Source organism: Galleria mellonella, unplaced genomic scaffold (assembly GCF_026898425.1).
Source record: "Galleria mellonella isolate WM207_F2 unplaced genomic scaffold, CSIRO_AGI_GalMel_v1 utg36, whole genome shotgun sequence".
NCBI lineage: Eukaryota > Metazoa > Arthropoda > Insecta > Lepidoptera > Pyralidae > Galleria > Galleria mellonella.
The window spans coordinates 4,018,452-4,044,690 of record NW_026442086.1 but is presented as its reverse complement, the minus strand read 5'-3'; the positions used below and the strand labels follow the sequence as shown (position 1 = coordinate 4,044,690).

At 30.0% G+C, this 26,239-nt stretch overlaps 1 protein-coding gene across 1 annotated transcript in view; it reads left to right on the top strand.

Annotated features, from left to right (window-relative positions):
• Positions 1-25,300, top strand: part of LOC113514620 (G-protein coupled receptor Mth2-like) — a 32,323-nt gene extending 7,023 nt beyond the window's left edge. Inside the window, exons 2-9 of the mRNA XM_031910372.2 lie at positions 1,937-2,114; positions 4,307-4,498; positions 10,951-11,029; positions 17,663-17,841; positions 20,364-20,535; positions 21,912-22,097; positions 24,109-24,251; positions 24,961-25,300. Coding sequence (XP_031766232.2) covers positions 1,937-2,114; positions 4,307-4,498; positions 10,951-11,029; positions 17,663-17,841; positions 20,364-20,535; positions 21,912-22,097; positions 24,109-24,244 — 1,122 coding nt within the window. The 3' untranslated portion in view covers positions 24,245-24,251; positions 24,961-25,300. The remainder of the gene's footprint in view (positions 1-1,936; positions 2,115-4,306; positions 4,499-10,950; positions 11,030-17,662; positions 17,842-20,363; positions 20,536-21,911; positions 22,098-24,108; positions 24,252-24,960) is intronic.
• The last annotated feature ends 939 nt before the right edge of the window (positions 25,301-26,239 follow it).

Here is a 26,239-nt window from a genome sequence, read left to right as displayed (position 1 = left end):
AATTTATCGTTGAATTTGTCACGATGGGCTGACCTGCCTTTTCATCCTCACCTATCTATCACCTCTTCCTGGTACCCCGCCAATGTATACCGATAGCGTATACCCATTATAAAAAAACCCGACTTGCGCTATTGGTTTACACTGATGAGTTACCAATAAAGGATAATTATACTTATAAATTAATTTAGCAAGAAACAATAATACTTTGGTATTGAATTTCAGAAGAATTAAAGTGTTTTTGTTAAATATTCTTCAATATTAATGTTCGATATTGCTAAATATTTTTCAGTATTTTAGCACTACTGCAAAACTCTTCTTGTTATTAATTTTCTTTTTATGATTTTATTGTACTGTTACGGGGTGGGTCAGATGAGACTTTTTAAAAAGAAAATTATTTTATTTAACACGAGTGTTTATTATAAAAATTAGTAAAGTATCTTGTTCGTCTGAGGTTCAAATCCGGTCTGAATTAAAATATATCGAAAAATCGCTGGAAATGGATGGTATGACACATACATTATTGTTAACCGTTGACTGTTTCGAAAATGCAGTTCAGCACTTTTATATTAGTATGTTGTACATAACCACGGCTATGTAACAGTACCCAGAATGTACCTGTAGGCAACAGCTTTGATATATTGTCAAAAACTGTTTTTATATCTATTAAAACAAATTTAAATTCTGAGCTGACTCGAACCAAAACCAGTGTATACGTTACTGTAGTAAGAGTTGCATTCTTAGCTGAAAGTAAATATAAAATAAAGCCATGCAAAATAAATACTAAAGCTCTGAGTAACAACAAAATATATTTATAAAAATAAATATTGTGTACCTGCGTGTATATACTACGAGTAGCATGGTTGCAAAACATTACAGTTCGAAGTACATTTGGAATTCCTACTCTTCTCAAAATTTACAAATAAGTATTTAAATAAAACTACGCGTTTTAAAACACTTTATTGTTTCTATAGTGGAATGCTAACAAACATAGGTACCTATTGGGTCCAATACAGTGGATTGTGTATTGTTTATTATTCTAATAACTATTTATTATTCCTCGCTTGCTGGTTCCATGAGAATTACCATATGTCTTAAAACCATGATACAAGATTTTTTAATATAACATTTAAAATGCTCTCAGCTATAGTTATTTAATATTATATTATACACAGATATATAAAATTTGATCAATAAGTATGTTGAAATATATAGTTTGAAATATAATGATCATTGGTGAAATATTTTGGAATTATTTTTTTTATTTGTTAAATAGATAATTTTCTCAATTGATTATCAATTCGACTACATATTTATATATTTTTCAACCGATATTGATGATTATTTTTCTTAATTCTAAAGTTATAAATAAGTACAAACAAATAAACAGTGCTATACATCACTATTTATAGGTCTCGGCATAGAATAGGCCACCCCTTCCTTTCCCGTGGGTGTCGTAAGGCGAGGAGGGCGAGGGACGGACAACAGCGTCCCTCTTAAAACATCTCTAAAGCCTAACTGTGGTTGCCAATCCGCAACTACTGGCAAAACCCCCAAGTGGGAGGCTTATGTTTAACAGTGGACAGTTAAGTCTGATATGATGATAATGATAAAACAAACAGTTATATGTTTTTATAGTGCTACTTTTAACGCTGTTAGCTCAGTGTTAACATACGTTTAATGTATATTAATAGGGTTTAATGATATTTAATTAAATTAATTCAAAGTCTACTCATAACTCAATTAGCATTTCCTTTGTTGTTAAGAGTCACAATAAATCTATAATTGAATCTATTACAAATAAAGAACTAAAATAATGAATAATAATAATAAGATAACTTTGTACCTAAAGATCAAATAAATAAATAACCTAATAAAATAAATAAACACAATAACAAAATTTACAAAAGATTTTTAATGTATACATTTTTTTTTTCAGAACGGCACTCTTGTCGAAGTAGTACAAGGCAGACCACAATGGTTAAATAACCAAGAGTACTGCATCGATATGATGATGGAGAACTCCACGGAGACCCTGAGAATGGTGGCCACAGTTTGCTACCCGGAAGAACCCATCATAGATGATAGTAAAATTCTTTACGTCGGATACGCCGTGGGTGAGAATTTGCTTCTTATGTTTTCTTTTTTGTTTTCAATAGATTTATCTTTTCCAACATGAAATGGCTAACAAACTAACAGCCCGTCTGATGAAAACTGGTTACCATCGCCTGCAGAGAAACATACACAGTGTCGTGATGTCCATGGCATCCCTCATGCATGAGGACTATGTTTCACACACAATTATAATTTCACTGCTATTTTCCACCCTTCAAACCTGTAGGCATATTTAAGAGTGGGCTGTACTGTGGCCATCCCAGAATTGTCTGGTGCCAAACCCACGATGCCAATAAAGTTCCGCAAAAACATATCTAGACTATTTCCAAAAAGAGGAAGTTCTATATTCGCCTGTTCCTTTCTTGTGATATCTTCGTCTATTTCTAAATGGTTTTATAGTTATTTTATTTTGATTAATAAGTCATTGTTATTGATTAAGGTCACTGTTTTTGTGGAACAAAATGTATTTAAATGACTAATACGAGTAGATTGAAAAAATCCTTTGCGACATCTCGATCTAATAAGATTCGAACCCACATCTCTCTGTTGTCCGAGCTGAGTGTGTTCCCCACTACACCACGGATAAATTTCGAAAATTTCAAATCTAATGAGTTCGAGATATCGGAAGGTATATTTAAACCTATTATTAATTTAACAATTTCAAATAAGCAGCTTTAAAAATATTTTTAAAATCTTATTTTCGACCTACATTTATTTATCCTTTGTTGTTAATATTTTTTTCACAATCTTTGTTTAGGTAATATTATCAATATAATGAAGTGTCATATCACGGATGATAAAAATCTGTTTTGAGTGCCCGATAATACATTTTTTCTTTGTTTATATCTTAAATTGACATGTATATTTTGTATATTTTGTGTATTATTCCTTAAAATAAAGTTGTCAGTTGTCAGTTTAATTTGGTTTCTAAACTAAAGACTTAGATTATAATTTATTTTGGCGGTTATCTAACACAAGTAAATCCGTTAGTCCACACAAGTATTGAGCGAGAACGGCTCTTATCTGATAACGGTAATGGATAAACGATAACGAAACAAAATACATTAAAACTCATTAGTTTTACACTTGATGAATACTATTATTCTGAGTAAATTCGAGCCGCGAGGGCTATCATATTCATGTTAATTTTACTATCGCTTCAATATCCTGCCTCTTAAGTTAATGGATCAATAAATTTTTATTAGTCCCATTACATGTTTGGTGTTGGCAAAATATTTTGTGTTTCCTCGTAACAAACGTATTAATCATAGAGCAAAACATAATAAAATTTACTACAGTATTCAGACGTAGGTAGTTACCAAACCGCCTGCCAAGCGTGGCAACTACTAACTAAACTCCCTTATGGGGAGGCCTATGTTCAGCAGTGGACAGTTAATGGTTGATATGATAATGATGATTCAGAAGTAGTCGATATAATAAAAACTGACGGAAACATTATGTAGGTACTTGTTTATTAGAGATATTTGCTGCAAACTTTTCTCTGTATTAAGACAATACACTTATTACGCTGTATCATCAGTGGTTCTTTGAAATTGCTGAGTAATGCAAAACATACCCGTTTTGCCATACTATGGCAAAATGGGTTATGTGTATTGATCCACAAAAAAAACGATCATGACAAAATAAATATTGACTAGTAATCTTTTAATAATTCAAAAATAATAAATAACGCCTATAAATGACGAGATGGTCCGTAGATATAGCATTTAAAATATTTAAATTTAGAATGTGGAATCTTTATGTTCGCAATCACAAATGGGGTTTTAATCCGCAAAGAAAAACAGGCTCCAACAGGAATAAACTCAATCGATTGCAAATAGAATGATCGAAATCGGTCCCGATTGATGAAGACGTCTTATACGTACATACAAAAAATACGAATTACTTTTACAATTCAAGCATAGAATACCAGATGTAACGTAATCAATCTCCTTACAATCTTATTTTGGTCAGTAAGTACCAAAACTAGCTGTACCGTGTGATACAACTAGTGCTGCACAGCGCGGCTTTGCCTGCGTTAATCTTTATATAAAGTGTGTTATGTTTTAAATTAGGATATAACGTATCTGTGTACCAAATTTTATTCAAATCCATTTGATAGTACTTGCATGAGAGAGTAACAAACATTTACTCTCTCATGCAAACATTACACTAAGCATGTTTTCATTTTCAGGACTTCTATTATCCGTTCCATTCCTGATCGCAACTTTTGTTGTGTACGCGTTCATTCCTGAGCTACGAAACCTACATGGTATGTGCTTGATGGCGTATTGCTCAGGTCTTATTGTGGCCTACATATTCCTGGCATACCTGAAGATTCAGTCTGGTCAAATGAGGATAGCTATGACAGGATGTGTAATTATTGGTAAGTATTTATTTAATTATTCAATACTCATCCGACATTAGATGGAAAAGAAAAAAAGGAACAAAAAAATATAGACGAATTGAGAACCTCTTTTTTTTAAATCGATTGAATGGTATTATATCTTCGAATGTCTTATAAGACAATGCTAGTCTTAAAAAATTATTTACGTTACATCAAATAACATCATTTTATACTTATCTCATATCTTATAATAATTTTCAGTCTTTAATGTAAATTATAAATTTATGTTACTACTGCGTTCATGTTTACGTCGATAAGTTTATATAGAAATCTCGAGTTTCCAAAACTATCCACTAGAGGTGCAACAATAAAATTTTCCTAAGAATAAGAACTTTTCTTATTTAAATATATTTAATTACAAACAATTTTGATAAGTATTTTTTATGATACTAACGTTTGTTTGGAATGGAACTTCAGCTAATAAGAACGAGCAAGATACTCAACTGTCGCATTTTTTAACAAAAGTTGATATTACAATTAGAATGAATTAGTGTCAATACAGACTAGCAAACAGTGTATCAATAAAATAACTCATACGCTGTTTGTTTGGACTTGATTAGTGTAATAAATTAAATAACTTTTTGGACTAATCAAGTCCATTACTGTAAATATTATAATTGAATTGTATGTCAATCAAAATATAATCGGATATCTGTCACATTTAATTCGTAATATGAATAATAATTTTACATAAATAATTTAATGCATGACCATTTAGAGTCAAGCACTTTTGTCTTGTAAACAATCGTTTAATATTTATTATTTTTATTATATCAAATATTAACTGTCCACTGCTGAACCTAGGCCTTCCCCATAAGGGCAACTTTACCAGCAGTTTTCACCCTTGGCTTGGGTTGGCAACAACAGTTAGACTTTAGTGATATTTTAAGAGAGACACTGCTGCCCATCCCTCGACCGTTTAGTTGCCTCATATGACATACATGGGAAATAAAGGGGTGGCCCATTCTATGCCGAGACCACACAGCTTATAGAAGGCGTATAAGCTGTTTATATTAATTAAATGATTTTATACAAAGTTATCAATATAACCGTTAACACTGGAGTAACTTCGTAGGCATATGATGATAATGATAGAAAAGGAAGGTGCTTTCTAGATTTCCTTGATATTTAGTTCCCGGTTTTTCGACTAGTGTAAAGAACCTGAAATTCTCGGGATTGTTGGTACCTGTATTTCCCGGTTCTATCCCTGTATATTTTTTGGTAGCAATTTATCATCAGTATAAACTGCTCCTCGAACAAGTGGTATAATCGTTATCGCTAGTGTTTCTGTGAGATAGAATGAGACGACGACGTGCACTGTCTTGTTCTTTCTTATGTAAGCGCTGACCGAAGCGATTCTATCTATAGATTGGTTTGTACTTTATCTAATAGACTAGTATTATGTATTTTCATCCGACATCAAAAAAGGAGGAGGTTGTCATTAAGGTTGTATTTTTTAAATGTTTGTTACCTCATACGAGTAACTCCGTCATTTATAAACCAATTTGAAAAATTATTGCTTTTTATCTGATGGGATTTACTTTTATATTGGTCCCATAGAAATGTTATAAAAATCGGTTCAATAGTTTACTTTTTACAAGAAAATAACTGAAGTCGGTGATTTTTGTGACACAAAATCTTTAATACTTCACGATATAATCGTTTTACATTATTGTCATATATAGTACGTACATGGTATTTAAATCACCATTTTTTCTATTACACCCTGTTACACCTAATCAACTGTCATGTCAACATGTGCCACGCCCACAACCATTATCACCCCCCCCCCCTCACCTTATTCCCCCATACTTTCACATCGCTATTACGCTGAACTAAACGCCAACGAAACGCATTCTACAAAATTAATTAGCTGTGATATTAGTTAATTCAATTAGGAAGTATTTTTCCGGGTGTGGTATGAAATGGATGACATGGATATGTCATAACATATATTTAGGTATTTTCATTAATTACTACTACAATTAGCAACAATTTATAATAATGGCTCATTTATATTATAATAATAAGAAATGAAAAAAAATTCCTCTGACATTTTTTTTTCGTTTTCTATCTCTATAGCTCTACTACTTTTATTTGGTACTAGCGACTCGCCCCGATTTCGCACGGGTGCACATTACATCAAATCACATTAGAAATCTCTTAAATTATCAGTGTTTCTCTACTATATTATGCATGTATTATAAATATATACCTTCCTCTTGAATCACTATCCATTAAAAAAGACCCGCTTCAAAATCCGTTGCGTAGTTTTAAAGATTTAAGCATACATAGGGATATCGTATTATATAAAATTTTAAAAAAGTATATAGACAAATAGAAACTCACTAATCTTCTTAAAAAAAAACGTTTAATGACTTATTACAGAAACAACAAAGTGAAACCTTATGACATTGATGCAGAACTCGAATTATTCCTGTCCAATATGCTCTTGGCAAATTTTTTCATATTGACTTGACCAGTCTCGCGCGAGTCAAGATATTATTATTAATTCACCAGTTTATGATTAGTGCTGTTTTAAGTATTCGGATTCTAAGATATTCTCTGCGAAATGTTTAGTCTAATTTTACTCAACGTCAGTTATAGGCGATATATAAACGAATATGAATGGGCTATAAAGCAGGCCACCCACACATTCCTTGTACAGTTTCGTCTCACTACGGGTTAATAGGTTAAATTGTCGATTTCACATTATACCTTGTTGATCTACTTATTACTAGAGTCACCGTCTTATATATTGTTCTATTTCCTATTTAATTTAAGGACTTTTATTATAAAACAACATTGACAATTTTATGACAAAAAATACCTATATACAACTATTTAAGATTTTTTTTATAGTCTTATCTCCCCTTCTTTACTATATTTATAAATAAAATAAAAAACTAAATCTTTTTATGAAATATACAATCTCACTGTTTGCATTATGAGGTAAATAACATTATATTTTTTCTTATTTTTTCTTTTATATCCATAAATTATTACATATTTATAATTAAACAATTCACATAAGAAATCAGCATTTTCTTTAGTACCTATTTGCAATATTTATGAGCTGTATGGTGCCATCAACTCGTTTGACATTCACCGTTGCATAAAAAAATAAAATTTAATTACAAATTCAAGTACATATATATAGGCGAGATTACTCCTTACAGGAATTTCTTCCAGCAAAATAGTCTGGTTATTAGAAAAGATAAATAGTGGTATGTAAAAATAAATGATTTTTAGAATCGACATGGAATTTTGCATGAATTAACGGAGAATATAGGCTTTGCAGCATGATCCCGGCATAGAATGGGCCATCCTATCTTTTCCTATGGGTGTCGTAAGATACAACTAAGAGAACTTAAAGGTCAAGAGATGGGCAATAGCATTCCTCTTAAAACATCACCAAAGCTTAACTGCGATTGCTAACCTGCCTGCCAAGCGTGGTTACTACTGGCAACCTCCCCCCCCCCCCCTCCCTATGTGGAAGGTTAATGATGATAATCTTTTTATTCCTCTTCATCATTAGGAGAGTTAAAAAACCAAAGTTCCACGAATCATAATTACAATTAATTTGCTTAAATGTATCCCATTAGAATCCACAAAGTAGGTAATTCGCTAAGAACTTGTCATGTACATAAATTTATTATTAGGCCTTTCCCAGAAAATTGCCAATTTAATTGATATGACTACGTTAGCCAATACTTTGAAGGATCCAAGAAATATCGACGTTGATAGTCAATATTTATTATTGAAGGAATCAAGTGGTAAATGAATATTCATATAAAAAGTTTGTAAACAAAACAGTTAGGCTTTAGAGATGTTTTAAGAGAGATGCTGCTGCCCATCCCTTGTCCTCGCTTAGTCGTCTTTTACGACACTTACGGGAAAGGAAAAGGTGTTCTATTCTATGCCGAGACCACACGGCCATTATTAAAACAATAAATAATAATTCTAATTACGTGACAGTATAAAATAATTCACAATTAACAATGACAATGAGATGGTAATCATGATTATGGAGATTATTATAAATGTTTTAGAGTTGTAATTTGTTCATATATTCAGTCTATATGTAATTAAATAACATTGTACTATAAAATATTACTGTACAATAACAAAAAAACAGTAAAATTTCTTATCAACTTTCTCGTAATTCGTATAGGCACTTATACAAACAAAAAGACAAATATTGTGGGATCACAACACGTAATATTTTTTTGTTTTCAACTATAACTATGTCCGCAATTTCGTCGGTTTGATTAAGAATATTGATTAACCGGCATAATAATAACCTGTGTGTTCCTTTATATTAAATAATAGTATTATTAGTATTTCTAATTTCATAATACTCGAACTAAACTGAAATTGAGCTTTATAGATAACAAAAATAATAAAAATAAAAAAAAAAAAAACAATAAACATCCATAGACTTTTAATTGCTCTTTTTTTTCTTTATTCTTAACTGTACAAATGTAGAGCTTAATACCGTATGGCATTCTCTACCAACTAATGATTAGTTACAAATAAAAAGTATTTAACTTGTATGTATACTGTAATAATATAACATATATTATACAAAAAAATGCACTTATCAATAGATTTTAATATAATAATAAATATCGAACCAAGTAATATTGTAAATATATACAAAATACGTATATTATGTACTTTATTTATCAATATTGCTACGATAAAGTGGTATACAAATAATTAAAAATCCCTTAAATATTATCTATTTACAAACCTAAAAGGTCAGCAATCATAAATAGTCACCTTGAACTATATATTAAACCTATAAGAGACAAATAGCCCATATACTTTGGGAAAATTGTATTTATATAATAAACACGATAAGTAGGGCATATAAATGAAAGGCCGCCGTCCGTTTCGTAAATATACCTATTACAATCAACAGTAATGAACCGACGAAATGTGACGAAAATTATAACTTAGCCATCATACGAGACTCGTATATATATGTACTTCATTCTTTGGATTCAGACATGATTCTTTTGTATAGTAATATCAGTATCTATTAACTAAACTATCACAATATTTTTTTTTATTTTCTTTTCTATTTTAAATGCTTTTTTTTTATAATATAATCTCATATTGACTACATGTTAGGAGGCTCATATTGTCTTAAAATATCTAGAGCTCTTTAGGATATTCATAGAAAATAAATTCAACATATAACTGTCATCATTTGCTTCCTAGCAGTAATATACTCTTAATATAATTTTATTATTTTGTTATAGATTTTTTTTTTCATAATCAAATGTCGACAGTTGACCTTCATTATATTAATACAAAATAGTTTACTAAAAAGTAGATTTTGTTTCAGAAAAAGAAACACGGATTTAAATGGTGATGAAGCTAATTATTTTGATTTAAAACTAAACTACCGAATCGAATATGACAAAATTTCTATGAGACCAATCTAAAAATATAAGAAAAAAATAGCTAAAAAGTAAAAGTATAAAACAGGAATACATATTAAAAATATCCGCTCAGCAAGCTATACATTATTCCATCGTTTTTATTATGAAACGATAGATAAAAAGCTAAACGAGCCAATAATAGCGTGCCATTCCTTATAAATAGGTACTCTATTTAAATTTAACCTCGTACTTATAAAGATTGATTCAATTTCCGAAATAATATTACGTATTCAGATCCAATTGTTTGCACCGCGTTGGACACACTTCGTTTGTTTTCTTTATTTCTTTATCTTATTATTGATCTCGTATCCCGCGAGAAATCTGACTTCTGTAAACCTTTGATTTTTACTTTATTCATATACAAACCATACGTGAATAAGCTATTTAAAATATTCTTTCAACACATTTGACATTTGTTTGGATAATTAAAATGTTTGACCATTCATGTTTAACATTTTAATTTACGATTAGATATTTGGCAATTTACTAAATAATATCGAGTTTATTTATATAGAAATATTAATAAAATATGAAATTCATATATCAAAAATTATTAAGTGATTAAAAAATTATCCGATGTCATCCCTCACTTGTACTCTGCATATACCGATTCCGCGGAGCTTCCATTTCATTACCATTTAAAAAAAAAAGTTACGATACCTATAAAAAAAACTTTTAATACTTTTATAAACTAGCGACCCGCCCTTAATTCGCACAGGTAGATAGTATAGGGATCTGTATGTTTTAAAAAATATTTCTGTCCGATGATATAGCTTTATGTAAGTGAAATCATTCTTCAAATCGATTAAGAATTTTTTGAATTTTTCCATTACAAACAAAAAATTAAATCTTTTCTTTCTACAATAATTGTTTGTAGATAAATTCCCACATTTCTGAAAACCAATAGATTTTATCAAACGAGATATATTCTGTTCAACAAGAGCAAGATGCAAATATTAATGTGCAATTTGTTTCCAGCTTTCATCGTATACTACGCATTCCAGTCGAGCTTTTTCTGGCTTAACGTCATGTGCTTCGATATCTGGAGGACGTTCAGGTATTTAAACAATTGTTTACATTATTTTTTTTAATATGGTTTTATAATAATGATGCTTCATTTTTTTTTACTGCAGTTTAAACTAAAACGAATTGTAGAAGATACATAGGTAGTGTAAAGAAGGTAGTTTATTTAAGTAATCACTCCGTGCATAATGTGGTTTGTATATAAATAAATAATCTTAGACATTATCATATAACGCCATCCAGTCCCTAACTAAACGGCTTCAGCTGTAAAAGTACTTATAGATTTTTTTTTTTTCAAATAAACACATTATGCATAAAAACACCCGTATGATTACGATACCTTATATATTCATGAATATAAATGTTTATATTGTTCAGATTCACGAACATTGAAAAGTTAGTGTTTTAAACCACACATCGCCAAGGTTGTCATAATAATATAGTCATAATTATCTAGCAGGCACAAAAACGGCAATTTCTTTTTTTTTCTTATTTCTTATTTAGAATCTAAATGATTCTTCATTATCTATGCAAGATGGGTTGTAAAATTGGTAACTTCTAGATCATTAATTCCTAATTTGCAACACGTATGTAGGTGTTTTAATGATAACCGTAGACTCCAAATTTACGAGGATTTGTAAACATACTTATATTTATGATTCCTCTAGGTATAAAAGGTATATAATAATAGTAATTTGTTCATGATTAATATTGCCTTTATTATTCCATTGATTAGCGATTACCTATTCTCTCTATTTCATTAATGTTCAGTTTAAATTCCCTACAAATACAGACAATGGAATCAATTTTGAGGCGCTAACAGTGATTCCTAACCATTTGTAATTAAGGACCATTTGACTAAATTTCTGTCTTGCCATGGAACATCAACTGTTTGAACTCCAAACAATTCACACAGCAATACGTGTACATTTACTGCATAATCTCGATAGATTTTGTTTTATCTATTCTATGAATAAATGTAATATACGCGTCTTACATTTATTGTTCAAATTGTAGCACAGCGCGCGTTGTGTTGACTCGTTATCATGGACGTGTCCATAATCTGTACCCTTATAAAACTATAATATTAGTTAAGAAACTAAAGTTATGTTTTTTACGAATAAATCTCATTTCATTCATTTCAATCTTTTTGGCTTGAATGGTTTTGAGAACAACTTTATATGCTTCGAAATGCCATCAGTGTTTCTCGGACCATCGGTTAAGAAGCACTACTCTAAATCTTTCTATAAAATTAAAATTACGATTTGATATCTCAATGAAATATTTAATCTAAGGGTCAATATGAACTAAATTTCTAATAGATTTAAGTCAGTATTATTATAAGTTTAGTTTATGATGATCCATGAAACTATCACATTAAAATGTTAGATTAAGAAATAGGTTTAGACATGTGGTGCCTCAGAATCGATTTCACTATCTACTATTATGTGCATAGCCTTTATAATTTATCTGTGTTTGTTAAATATTGAATGCATTAAAATCTAAAATTTGTTAAAAGTTATTTATTTAAAAGCAATCTAGCAGTAATAAAAGAAAATATTTAAAAAAATTATATATAAATTGTAGAACAATTTTCTTTCTCTATTTATATTACATGCCAGCAATAATAAAAAAAATTTTAGACTCCCAATTTTTTTTTCAAATTTTTATTTATTTCAAAGTTTGTATATTTTTACATTGTGACTGAATTGCAGATCGGTCATACCCTCGCCAGCAGATTGCAGTATGCGCCTGTAGGTCCATACCACAAGCTTGCATTCGTGTTACCTGTCTCTAACCTTAGACAAATAACTCTCTTTAGAATAGAGTTATTTATCTAAGAATCTAACACAAGGAAATTTAATACAAACGAGTACATAAATTCCTTGATTTAACGTTGAAATGCTCATGTGAATAAAAATTAACTTCGGTGTCGTGAAATTTTAGTTGACGTTGTATTTAACCTTCATTTTTACTTCGATGTATCTAACATTTTATCTCACGTTTAAAGAGATATACCTTGTTTGTTAAAAATTTCAAATTTATAAATAAATTCAAACTAAATTTCAATTATTTGATTACAGAATTGCGTGTAACAATTTTATTTAAATAGCAAAATTACAATCTACATGTAAAATTCTTAGTATAGCACGACCGTGACATTTAGGTAACGCGACAATATTAAAACTTTTATAAGTAACTTACAGTCCCATGAAAATGCATAGAGTCAAGCAACGCCTTTGCTATGAAACATTATTTTTATACTCTTCAAATATATATTCAAGAACTTAGGTTTGCATTATAATTAACATTTTCTAATCAACTTTACACAAACGCAATTAGGTATAAGAACCATCAACGATACAGACAGACTGACATATCACTATCAATAAAAACTAATATATGTTGGCATATAAAATGAATATTAATTACTGAAGACTTAATTATATTACAACACATTATAATTTCGTTTATAATTAAGAAAATTCACACACTATAAAAAAAATAAGATTTACAAACTAATATATAAGAACATTAAATCCGACTCGTATACAACAGTCATTCATACTCTGTATGAATGTATGTATGAGTGAACAGATATCAATGAAAATGTAATTAACCTATAATTAAAATATAACAAAGGAGTACTTATTATGACGCAAATTATATGACGTCAATATCTTTTAATGTATTACTCTCATAGTTTGTTATTAGATATCCTACTATTTCTTTCAATGTATATGGGCGTATATTTATTTAGATATATACTTAGTTACGCTTATAGGGCTGAACGAATTTGAATAAATTTAAACCTATATTAACACATAAGATTCTTTTCGTCTTAATTCGCATGACATAGTTTGCAGTATATAATATCTACGTCAGTAGAGTTCTATTTGAAAATTAAAGTGACATAAGTAGGTGTTTTCATAAGAAAAGATATTATTCTGATTAAAAATAATAAATATTTACGGTAAATAGTTTCTGCCATAGCCATGTTCATATAAAATATTCAAACAACTACAATAATAACACATCTTATTAAAATTTAATACTCTTAATATAGCGTCAGGTAGAAATTCTATGCAACTAAATAACTTAGAACTAAGTAACTTAGAATAAATTATGGGCAACAAACACAATGTACTAACTAATAATAATGTAATACGGCTACAGTGTTTTTCTTTTCTCCTTTATCCAAAGGTATTTGAAAGTGATTACTTTAGGGATAAGACAGCCTTTTACACTTTAAGTATAATATAATATTTTTATTATTCTTTAAATGGGGCAATAGAATGTAAATAAATTTATTTGAAAAAGGAGTGTATGTAGTAGGTCCACTGTTACATGATTGTAGTAATGTTTAATCACTAGTCGTTAAGTTCAAATCATATAAAAATTTATACTCGTACCTTATAGTGCTAACAAATAGCCCATTAATATCCCATTGGTCTTGTCACAGCTCACACTCTGCCCATGAATGGACATAAGCATTGACAATAATTATTAACCATCACGTTGGTTGGCATAGTGACTTGACTACCTTTTTATTTTGCTATATTATAGGTAGGTACATTCAGATTATATATATATATATATATATATATATATATATTTACGAAAATATGACAGACTCCACAATTTGCATGAAAAGATTGATGAATGAATAAATTATGAATGTGGGAAGGTCCCTGAATGGGAGCACTAGCATTTGGCGTTCTCTTGTTTTGCCTACGCTAATGAGATGGCGGCGTATCTTTCAATTCAGTGAAATATAGTATATATAGGGAATAATACCTACACTAATTATATTTATGCTCGCACATCTTTTTGCAAACAGTATTATGATCGATTTTGTTTTATTACTAGTTATAATCCTCAAAATATTATAAAAAAATATGCGAACAAAGCTTTAATAGGTACACTTGTATATAGTAAACAGGTATAAGTACTTATTTTACATAAGAAAACCAAAATATTTTATATAATATACTACCAAGGCGTCTCTAATATAGTGGTAATAGGACAATAATTATCTTACAAAGATATAGCAACGATATGTTCCAACAGTGGGTAATTAATGAATTGTCGTGATGCTAATGATAGATTTAAGGTAGATATAACTTGTAAAACGTCTCTTTCTTGTGCTTTGTTTTCCAAAAGACCAAACCTAATTAACCAATAATTTTATATATTTTTATTTATTTATGTTTAATCTTATTTTTTCTTGCTACCTTTTGGAATAAGACTCGGCAAGATGATATCCTCTCAAAAATCGCAAAGGTAAGACTATAAACCATGTTGATTTATTAAGAAACTCTCATAGAAATAATCATTATTAATAACGACATTTCAACTATTTAAATTTATTACTGTGTGCCGACATATAAGTACCATTCAAAATTTATTATTAAATCTAGTGACGTCGTTGATCATTAATACTAACTAGATAATGCCCCACGACCTAAAATAGAATTCAAATGTGGCAGCCACTGTCTGATCACGTTTTATTATACTATTGAAAATTAAAACTATCTAAAACTTAAATTATTTCGAACATAAATTTTATTCACAAATGATATAGCACAGTTTTTATTACGTATTGTTGTCCAAATAAAGCAAACAAATTCAAAATAAGTATTTACTTTTCAAAAGGCACGTTTTCAAAAGATTCATTCTGTCGTTATTAACACTTACTAGTCATCTAGTAGTCTCGGCCGCTCTGTCCGTTTTATGATACTACAAATTAATTTCCACAAACTAAAAAATACAAAAGTATGGGCTTTATTATTGGTGTTATTTCCAAACAGATGAAAATAATAAAGTAATATATTTTAACAGTACCTGTTGAAATTGATCAAAATTGGTTTCAGTACTACATTTCGTAAATTATTTGATTAAATCAAATTGATGTAATCAAATAATTAAATAGTATGTATGGTGATAATAGGTGGTACATGCTCTTTTGATGTCAACCCTCCGAAATTGGGGGGAAAGGGATTGTTAGTAATGGAGACTGAGAATCCCATTGCTAGCAATATACCCAACCAGGTCGACCTCTTCGCGGTTCCCTCTGGAAACTATCATGGTTAATTCCTGATGAATTCATCATGATGGGCTAACTGGCCTGTTTTAATTCTCATCTATCACCTTTCACTGGTGCTCCGCCAGCGTATCCCGTTAGCGCAGGCGGGGTTACCATACCATTTTGACTCATCAAAAAAAAACCCTCCGAAATTAAATACTAAAACCATATTTGAAGTAAATAAAAATTTTTGTTAAAAAGGCGTTATAATCTAAGTATAAAGGTTAATCTAAGTATAATCTTAGTATACAGGTTGGTTGTTAATTGAAATGTAACCTAATGACCTTCTTTGTTTATATTCAACCTAAGTCTATAAAAAAGAAATGACACGTTTAGGTTATACAGGTAATACACGCTGTTTCCATGAAATCGACGGTTTACAATAGCTTACGTGAACGCTCAAAAATTAGTGCTGGCTGAGCGTGTTGAAATACAATATAATACTTATACTAGCACATAACGACTCGATTTTATATCGCGACTCAAATATTATTACTTCGATGGTACTAAATTCAAATTTGGCCAATATATAAACTTTGCTTACTTAATTCACTATTTGTTTCATAGAAATTAAAATATTATCATATAATCAACACGATAAATATAATCTACCAAACAATTATGGACTCACCTTTACCCATATTGAAATGCAATTGATGAAAAAAAAAAGTTGATTTTTGCCTAGCTTTTCACTACAGTGATACTTTCATTGAAATCCTAAGATACAGTTGCCCTTTCCTTATACAGACTTACACACATGAACATAATTTTTTATTTCTAATAATGATAGCTTAACTTAATTGCTTTAATTGTGTCTTTGTTTAAAAAAACATTTTTTTTTTAATTATCTTCCTTATTGCCTATTACCTTTGACGACTAGTTCAGTGTCCTAATATGAATGATACGCTGATACATCGTAAATACCCTAGCTACTAAAACATTATATTTAACTATCCATATTACAGTTCGCATCCATAACACTAAAATGTCAACCTGCCTGAATGTCTACCATTGTATGTCGTAGTACTTCTAAATTTATATTTAGATCTATATTTTAAACAATAATGTAATTATAAAAACAACTTAATTAAACACAACGATTACGTGACATTTATTATTTAATAGCTTGTCGTCAAAACCGATTAGCGACAATTTTTTAGGTAGAACTAGTATAACCTATGATCAAAGCTACGAAGCTACGAAACAAAAGCTACGAAGTCATTATTCTCACATATATATGTATAATATATCTATAGGCATATACCATATGTACATGTGATGATTTTTTCGTAAATTTCAGATATTGGTTTGGTTCTGTAACAATCAGTATGATAGATATTCATAAATAGCTAGTTCTTATTGGAAATATCAATAATTTAGAGAGTTCTTTATTGATTGACTGGCCTGTAAGAAAACTAATAAAAAATATTGTGAATTTTTATAATTTTATCTTCTCTGATATTAAAATTTAAATATGTTAAATTTGACTTTCGAACACAATTTATTCAATAATTTAAACTGCTTTGTATAATTTTCTTGTAATATATGTATTATATATCTTTTTTGATTTTTTAAACATAGTGGCTACCGAGGCAGCAGTACATCAAAGCGCCGGGAAACAAGACGTTTCACCATATACAGTGCATACGCATGGGGTATTCCGCTTCTATTGACTGCAGTTACCATCGGCATGCAATACGCTAACTTGCCACCCAGCGTTATCAAGCCAGGCTTTGGAGACCGGAGGTGTTGGTTCGACAGTACGTATGTCTTTAGTGCCATATAAGGGTCGATTCTGAGGCGCAATTTTTATAAATCTGTCTCTGAAATTAAAATTTCGAATGAATATCACGGCGAAATCCTTATTTCAAGGACAAATATAAAGTAAATTTCTAATAGACTGGAGTTGAAATTTATAATATATATAAATTTAATTTGTAATGGTTCACAAAACAGTAATTTTATCTAATTTTGCGAGACAATCATTTTAAATTTTTTTATGAAATAAGTTTAAATAAATGGCACTTCAGAATCTACCCCATTGAGTAAATACACCTATTATATGTGATAGTAAGTCTACATTTTGAGATGTAGTAACGCCCTGTAAATATACCATTACCACTGGTCAGTTGTTTAGAATTATTTTGTTTAACTCCACTACCATTAGTATATGTGTGACTATCAACACTCGATAATTGACCACCACTATTACTACCAGAAGCTCCACAACCTTCCATATTAGCCATCATCTCCGATTGCCATTTCATTCATGCACATTTTGTGAAACGTGTTTCACCACTAAACAAGGCATCTTCAGGTAAATTATTAGATCGCTGCTCGGAGCCTAGTTTTAACCGTTCGTTTCGCAGTTTGAGCGCCGAACAGTACTTACTATGGACTTATTGAACTTACTTTACTTACTTTTACCCTATCTTTAAAATTTTAATCACATATATGTATATCTCATATCTTATATGTGCAAAAATTATATTCTTTTGTAATACTTTTATGTAAGTACATACAGTTCTTTTGTCTGCTCAATAAGCTGTCATAATATTTATTCGAGTTGCTCTATAATTTGTGGTTTATCTTGTAATATATTTACATCGCACAAAGATAAATATTTCTCGTACTCATTGGAATCGGAACAAGACAAACAGTATGGATATAGTAATAATATATCTTATTTATCTGTTAGTTTGTATTAGACACATACTTGTGACATGTAACACTTGTTAAAGTTGTTTACAAGCTATTTCAAATCGTCAATTTTTATGTTGAAAAGAATCCGTAAGAAATTCAAGAGTTACCCTTTTAATTCTCTGTTAAAAAATTGTATTTACTTAAACTTACCATGTCTAAAATGGCATGGTCTAATAACATGGTACTGGACTAATACCATGCACGTTTGTCATCTAAGTAAACGTTTAATAAATAGGCTTTGCTAAAAAGAGTTTCCTAATGGCAATTTTAAATGTATTATTATACTTATAATCGTCACTACTAGTAGATAAAATATTATGAAATTAATTATAATAATTACACTTTAGTTTACATAATGTTATTTCTGTGAGAGTGAGACTATGTGCCAAGCATTTGTAAAAAAGAAATTAAGTAGGCAATCAGAAACACAATCTTACCTACAATTCTTCTACGTAGATATATCTTGATCTAACAATGTTAAAACGTCCGAGGTATACCTACACGTGTCTCTTTACCTCTGAATAAATAATTTTACAAAGTAAATCCAACATCAATTAGTTAAATGAACTACTATGTACCTCTATATTAAAGAGGAATTATTTATCGTTTCACAGTTCTATTGCAACATTTATAATAATTTTGTAAAGGTAATTTATTGTCTGGTAATTTATGATTTATCTTTTATATTAATATTACTGACGACTAAATATTAAAAAAGTTCACTAAAATTAGACAAAAATCATAGTTGTTGAAAACCACCCAAAGTGGCCCATATCTACTTCTCGATAGTGTATTTTATTATTAAATATTTAACGTTCTTTGCGGAACATAGGCCTTCTCCATAAGGAAAGTGTTGCCATTAGTTGCCACGCTTGGCAGCAGGATTAACAACCGCAGTTAGCCATTGGTGATATTTTAAAAGGGACGCTGCTGCCCATCCCTCGGCTATTAAATTCCCTTAGTTGCCTCTTACGATACCCGAAAGGAGAGGATGGCCCATTCTATACCGAGACCACAGGCCATTGCCATCGTTAGTGTAATTCATTTAATCAACAGAATTAATTAAATTTAATGATTATTATGAAGATGATTTAATAATCACTATATGACGTCATTAAAATAATTGATATTTCTTATTACGATTACAACGGTTATATTATATATTTAAAAACTACACACATCTATTCTAATATACCTGCAGTAGACTGTAGCATAAATAATATCTGTCTACCTCATAAAGGAACTGATATGTACATTAATAATTTGATATTTCATTAAGAAGAGCAGAATTGATTAAGCAAGCTCCTCTATCTCTATTTTCAGCCGGTATCCGCAATTAGACGTGTTTGCCTCTAACTTGCTGGAGTTTCGTCGGATGACCACAGACTGTTTGTGTTCAGAGATATAGATGTTATTTCTATCCATGTTATGTTGTAATTTAAATCCAATTAATATAATTCCATTTATTAACACATGTTTTATTGTACTGATGCTTTCCTGTGTGAGCGTAATGAAAAACTGTAAAGCTCACTCAGTTGATTAAATTAAATAAATAAATATTGTTTTTCAACATCTTCAGATTGGCTGAGTGAGCTGATATACTTCTTCGCACCAGTCCTAGTGCTGGTTGTATGCAACATAGTGTTCTTTTCGGTGACAGCTCATCGTATACGCTCCATCAAACAGGAGACTTCAATTTTAAAGGGATCCAAGTCAACATCAAAAGACAAAATGAAGAATGACAAACAGAGGTAAGTTTGTGATATAGACACCAACAAGTAACCTAATCGCCGCCGGCATAGAATGGGAAAGGAAGGAGTGCCTTTCTTTCCCGTGGGTATCTAAAGAAGCGACTACGGAAACTCGATGGTCGAGCGGGCAAAACAGCATCCCTCTTAAAACATCACTAAAATCTAACTGCGGTTGTTAACTTGCCCGCGAAGCGTGGCAACTTATGGGCAAAACTCTCCTTATGAGGAAGACCTATGTTCAGCATTTTTTTATATATGATTTATATGAAACCTGATTATATGAAAACTGAGCCAGGAAACTTTGCCCTAGTGATAGAACCACCTTTTATATCTACCTTTTTTTTTATTATTTTTAATTGTCATAATATGTTTTCAACTAACTTCTAAAAGCTTCCGTCTTTTTTTTAAACTCCGTATAGTATAGAAACTTTATCAAAATCGGTTCACTAATTAGTTTTTAAATTAAAATAACTGGTTTCGTCACAATTGAATTCAGTTATTTGTGGAACAATATCCTTAATTATATGAAAGTTAAAAAAATAAATAATGAATCTTAATATATAAATATTCAGAGTTACTATATTTCTTCACGCCAGACTCTGAAACTGCCGACTTAATATTAAGGAAATGTAACTATGCATCGTTTGCCATATCTAAAGATAAATTTTATTCCCAAGAAACAATAGACCCGGTAGATGGCAGTAGGCGCAAAACAACATTTGCAGGGCCAAATAGTTTATTATAAACTAGCGGCCCGTCCCGGCGGCGCACGGGTGGACATATTTACATTTTAATAAGTGGCCGTTAGGGCTGCACACACGACGGAAGCTTAAAAATTGAGTAACTTCTCCCGTTTTCCCAACATTTCCCTTCACTGCTCTGCTTCTATTGATCGTAGCGTGATGAATAGTATACTATAACCTGCCCAGGAGTACGAAGAATAATTGTACCAAGTTTCGTTAAAATCCGTCGAGTAGTTGTTGTTTCTGTAACGAACATACAGACAGACAGACAAAAATTTTACTGATTGCATTTTTGGCATCAGTATCGATCACTAATCACCCCCCAATAGTTATTTTGGAACAGAATTGACAGAATTGACCTCTCTACAGATTTATTATAAGTATAGATATAGATATGTATATGTAACTTACTAAAATAATATAGCTTTATGCAATGCAACCATGCAACGTGAAAGTCTAAAAATTAATATACCTATGCCTGTGCATGTATGGATTGGGTTTAGTGCAAAGATCTCTTTCAGAAAAGAGATCTCTTTTTTAGTTATAAGTTCACCTTTGCTTACATTAGTTCTATAATTGTTATTACTTACCTAAGTTCAAAGAATAAATACATGTACACCTTTTGTTCCTCAGATTTTCCTTATACCTGAAGTTGTTTGTCGTGATGGGTATAAATTGGTCTGTGGAACTGATCAGTTTCGCCGTCGGTGGCTCCAACTTGTATTGGGTGATAGTCGATATCTCAAACATAATGCTTGGTTTCTTCATATTTATGATCTTTGTTTGGAAGAAGAAAGTGCGCAACTTGATTGTCAGAAGGTATGTCCTTTTTGCTTAATTTTATGGATTAAAATTTTAGAAAAGTTATATATATATATATATATATATATATATATATATATATATATATATATATATATATATATATATATATATATATATATATATTATAGTGTGTATATATATATATATATATGTTTCTATATAATAATATAATATATATACAAAATGAGAATGTTTTGCTTCAAAAATTATATGTTACTAATATACTCGTAATAATGTATAAATGTATAATATATGTATAATCATTCAAATTTTTATAAAAATATTTGAAAGATTGTTACTCAGTAATTATTAAAATTCTGAACGAATTTGAATAAAATTTGATACATATAGGTACATACAAAATTATACATTAATACCTAGATAAAACATTTATCATAATTCGAGCGGACAAAACGACGGGTTACAATTAGTAATGAATGATTCATACAATCAGTTGTTTGACAAGTGAATAATAATAATGTCTACAGGAGCTAGTGAAACATTATTTCATGTCAAGGAACGTAACTTTTATTGATCGTGGTAGGTAGTTGGATTGCAGGCAGCCGTTTATCAAGCATCATAGTTGCATACATTATATCATAGTTACATAGGCGTCTTATATCACACTGAAAACGTAAACTTGAGCTAAATCAAATACTATGTATATACATAGAAAATATAAACACATTTTGTCGGTATTTCACATATAAAAAAAAAAACTACATATTTAACCATTTGATTACACGTGCTTCAGTGAATACCTAATGGGACTTCCACTCAGTTATATACTGTGGTATTCGATAATACCACAGTGCTGATTTTAAGTGGAAACACCGAACATGAGACAGTTGTTTCCTGACATGAAATAATGTTTCACAAATTCTTGTACATATATTTATTTTAAAATCAATTTAAATGCATGAGTTTTCATATATATTGCTAAAACCAATTGTACATTATAAAACACTAGCTGATCCGGTAAACATTAGTCTGCTTATAAATTAGAGATAGAGACACCCTGCAGCGGTATATTATATACTTTACGACCTATTCTCATACCTACCAAATAGGGGGAAGGGATTGTTAGTAACCTATAATAGACCTCCACGCGGTTCCCCCTGGAAACTATCGTGACTAATTTATCGTTGAATTCGTCAGGATGGTCTAACTGACCTGCCTCTTCATCCTCACCTATCACCTCTCACTGATACCCCGCCAGTGTATACCGATAGCGCATACAGGGTTACCATGCCATTTTCACCCATTAAAAAAATACCTATTAAATATATGGTACATGAAATATTTCATAAAAATCCGAGCCGTTTCGAAGGTGCGCGACTACAAATAACGAGATTTTTTATATATTAGATTATCTCGTGTCTTAAAATATTATTTTGTAAGGGAACTAAAAATTGGAAATTAAATAAGCTATAAATAGCTATTTTCAATTTACATTGAGTTTTATGAACAAAGAACCTAGTGTCTCTTTGTATAAAAATTCAAGATTATGACAATGAAGATAGTGTTTTAATTCTTGTCAATCCAAAGACCAACAGACATAGATTAATAATTCCGGATTTACTTCTAACAAAATATTAATAATATATTACGAGAGATAGGTTATGACAGTAGGTTTAAAATACTCATTAGCAGGTATTTTACCAATATAAGACAATAAAATTATTTGTCATATAGGATAAATATATTTTATTATAAGTCAAGACAATTGTCTTTTAATGAGATAATTTTTCGAAAATAAAAATATAGTATCAGTCACAAAATAGTGCCTTTAGTAGGTATTCAACATATATACTTAGCTCTATAAATGTATGTATGTATTATGTCTATGCATCAGGTCTCTTACGGGGTAGACAGAAAGAAATAAATGCCATAAGCTCCTTGCATGATTTGTTTTATTCTTCCTAATAACATGTCTTGTGCAATATAGGTATTTAACATAACATAATGTTACCTACAATAGTAATGTTTTATACCTATTTCTTAGGTACCGTAGCATCCGTGGTCTACCTCACATACCGACAGACTCCAGAAAGAGTGGCAACATGACCAGCACTGCTATCACAGAAGAAAGCAGACTGTCTTCCGACGACCCTGGCGTGCGGTTAAAAGATTTACACTGAATGAAAGGTACTCAATCCTTCCTGCTATTATATTATAAACCAACTTCTGTTTTTGGGATAAAATAAATGTGGATATGTATTACACCAAATATTAATTTCGGCCTTGGGAACTAAATATAAAAACTGCATTCAATAACATGGCCAAACCTACAGACAAACAAATAAAGCGACAAAATTACAAAAAAAATATTGTTTTTGCTTCTATAGTTCTAATAAAACTCTTTCTAAATATCTCCTTTGTTCAAACATTATCCGGTTACAATTTTACAATACTTAAGTACATGTATAACAAAATTACAATAGTTTGTAAAAATGTTTGTTACTTAATACCACTTAAATGGTTGAATGAATAAAATTTTACCCACTTTTTTTAAATTTTACACATTTTAGATTAATACATAGAGTACTTTTTAATGCACATGAGCAAAGCCGGGAATTACAGTGAGTAATAACTATAAAATAGTTACTCACTCATACTAGGAAAATTTGGATAAAGTTTGATAGGTGAATTGTGTGGTAAAATTGGGGATTTCCTTTGATGAGTAACTCGAAGGTCTACCATGAAGTGAAATTGCAAATTTTTAGATTTAATTTCGTATTTTCGGAAAACATTTCATGGTAGGTCCTCTGACTACGAACATCAACTTAACAATTTATAAAATATTCATTTCCTATATTTTAAATAATGACTGTATGTTTTTTTTTTCTTATTCCAGATTACGTATCACGTCATGTTCATACAAAAGAATCCTCATCAATAAATGTACGGCACCGATGTTGTCAAAATTTGCTAGTCAGTTTCACAACAAATGCTTTTATTATTATCTTTAGCCTGTAGTTATTTTAAAATACTTTTCATAAAATTAAGATCATTGTTAAAATTTACGCACATTTACTTTGTATTTCATGAAATTATTATCGGTATTGACTATTTAGCAAATATTTTTCACTATAATTATAATATTTGTGTACTTTTATAAATAGTAGAAACAGGTACAAAAAAAAAACATTATTTTTTTAATATCATGAAGAAAAAATGTATATATATATATATATATATATATATATATATATATATATATATATATATATATATATATATATATTCTCAGTACGGGACACAGTTATATTATGCCTAGAGTGGGTTGTAAAAAAAATATATTACGATCGCGTTCACATAAAAATTTTTTTTATTTATATTATTAGAAAAACGCTTGCATTTTCTACAAAAAAGAATATAAATTTCATAGATATAGTATATAAAGTTCTACCAAATATCAAAGTTAAGATAACATTAAACTTTTTAGCTTGTCAAGATTGTGTTTAATATCAAAGCGTCAGTAACAAATAAATAAAGGTGGCAATAACTCGTGAACCATATATATTGTCGACATAAACTTGAACGCGGTTTGTCACTTAATAATTTGTAGAACTGACACAAACCACTCTGAGTTATTGCATTTTTCTATTGTTGCAGTTATTAAATGTAAATTAATACCTAGGTGCTTGTAAACGTATGATATTGTCTCTCTATGTGTTTAATTATAGGCTAGAATATATTTTTTTTTAGTGTACAACTATATAAAATTTTTATGTATTAGTTATATAAACGATTTTCTATTGTATAATAAATATAAGTGATGAATGATGTTCGTAATAAAATTAATTAAGTACGTAATCTATTAAATACCTCAGTGAACCTATAAAATAGAAAATGTAAACATATATATTAATTTTAATTAAAATTGTTTATCTACATCTCTCCTTGTCTCCCACTACTTCTAAAACTACAGCAGAGGATATCTGTCATGACTGGTGAGACAGAATTCCACTGCATACTCCGCGAATTCCCTGCAATCACACGATCTGCAGCTTTGCACCTACCATATGCATACGCAATATGTAGGTCTAAGTGATGACCGCGTAAGTCGAATTAGTGTAAATCAGGGTTTAATTCCTTGTCTTTTAGCTCTTAGCTATGCATATTTCGCAAAA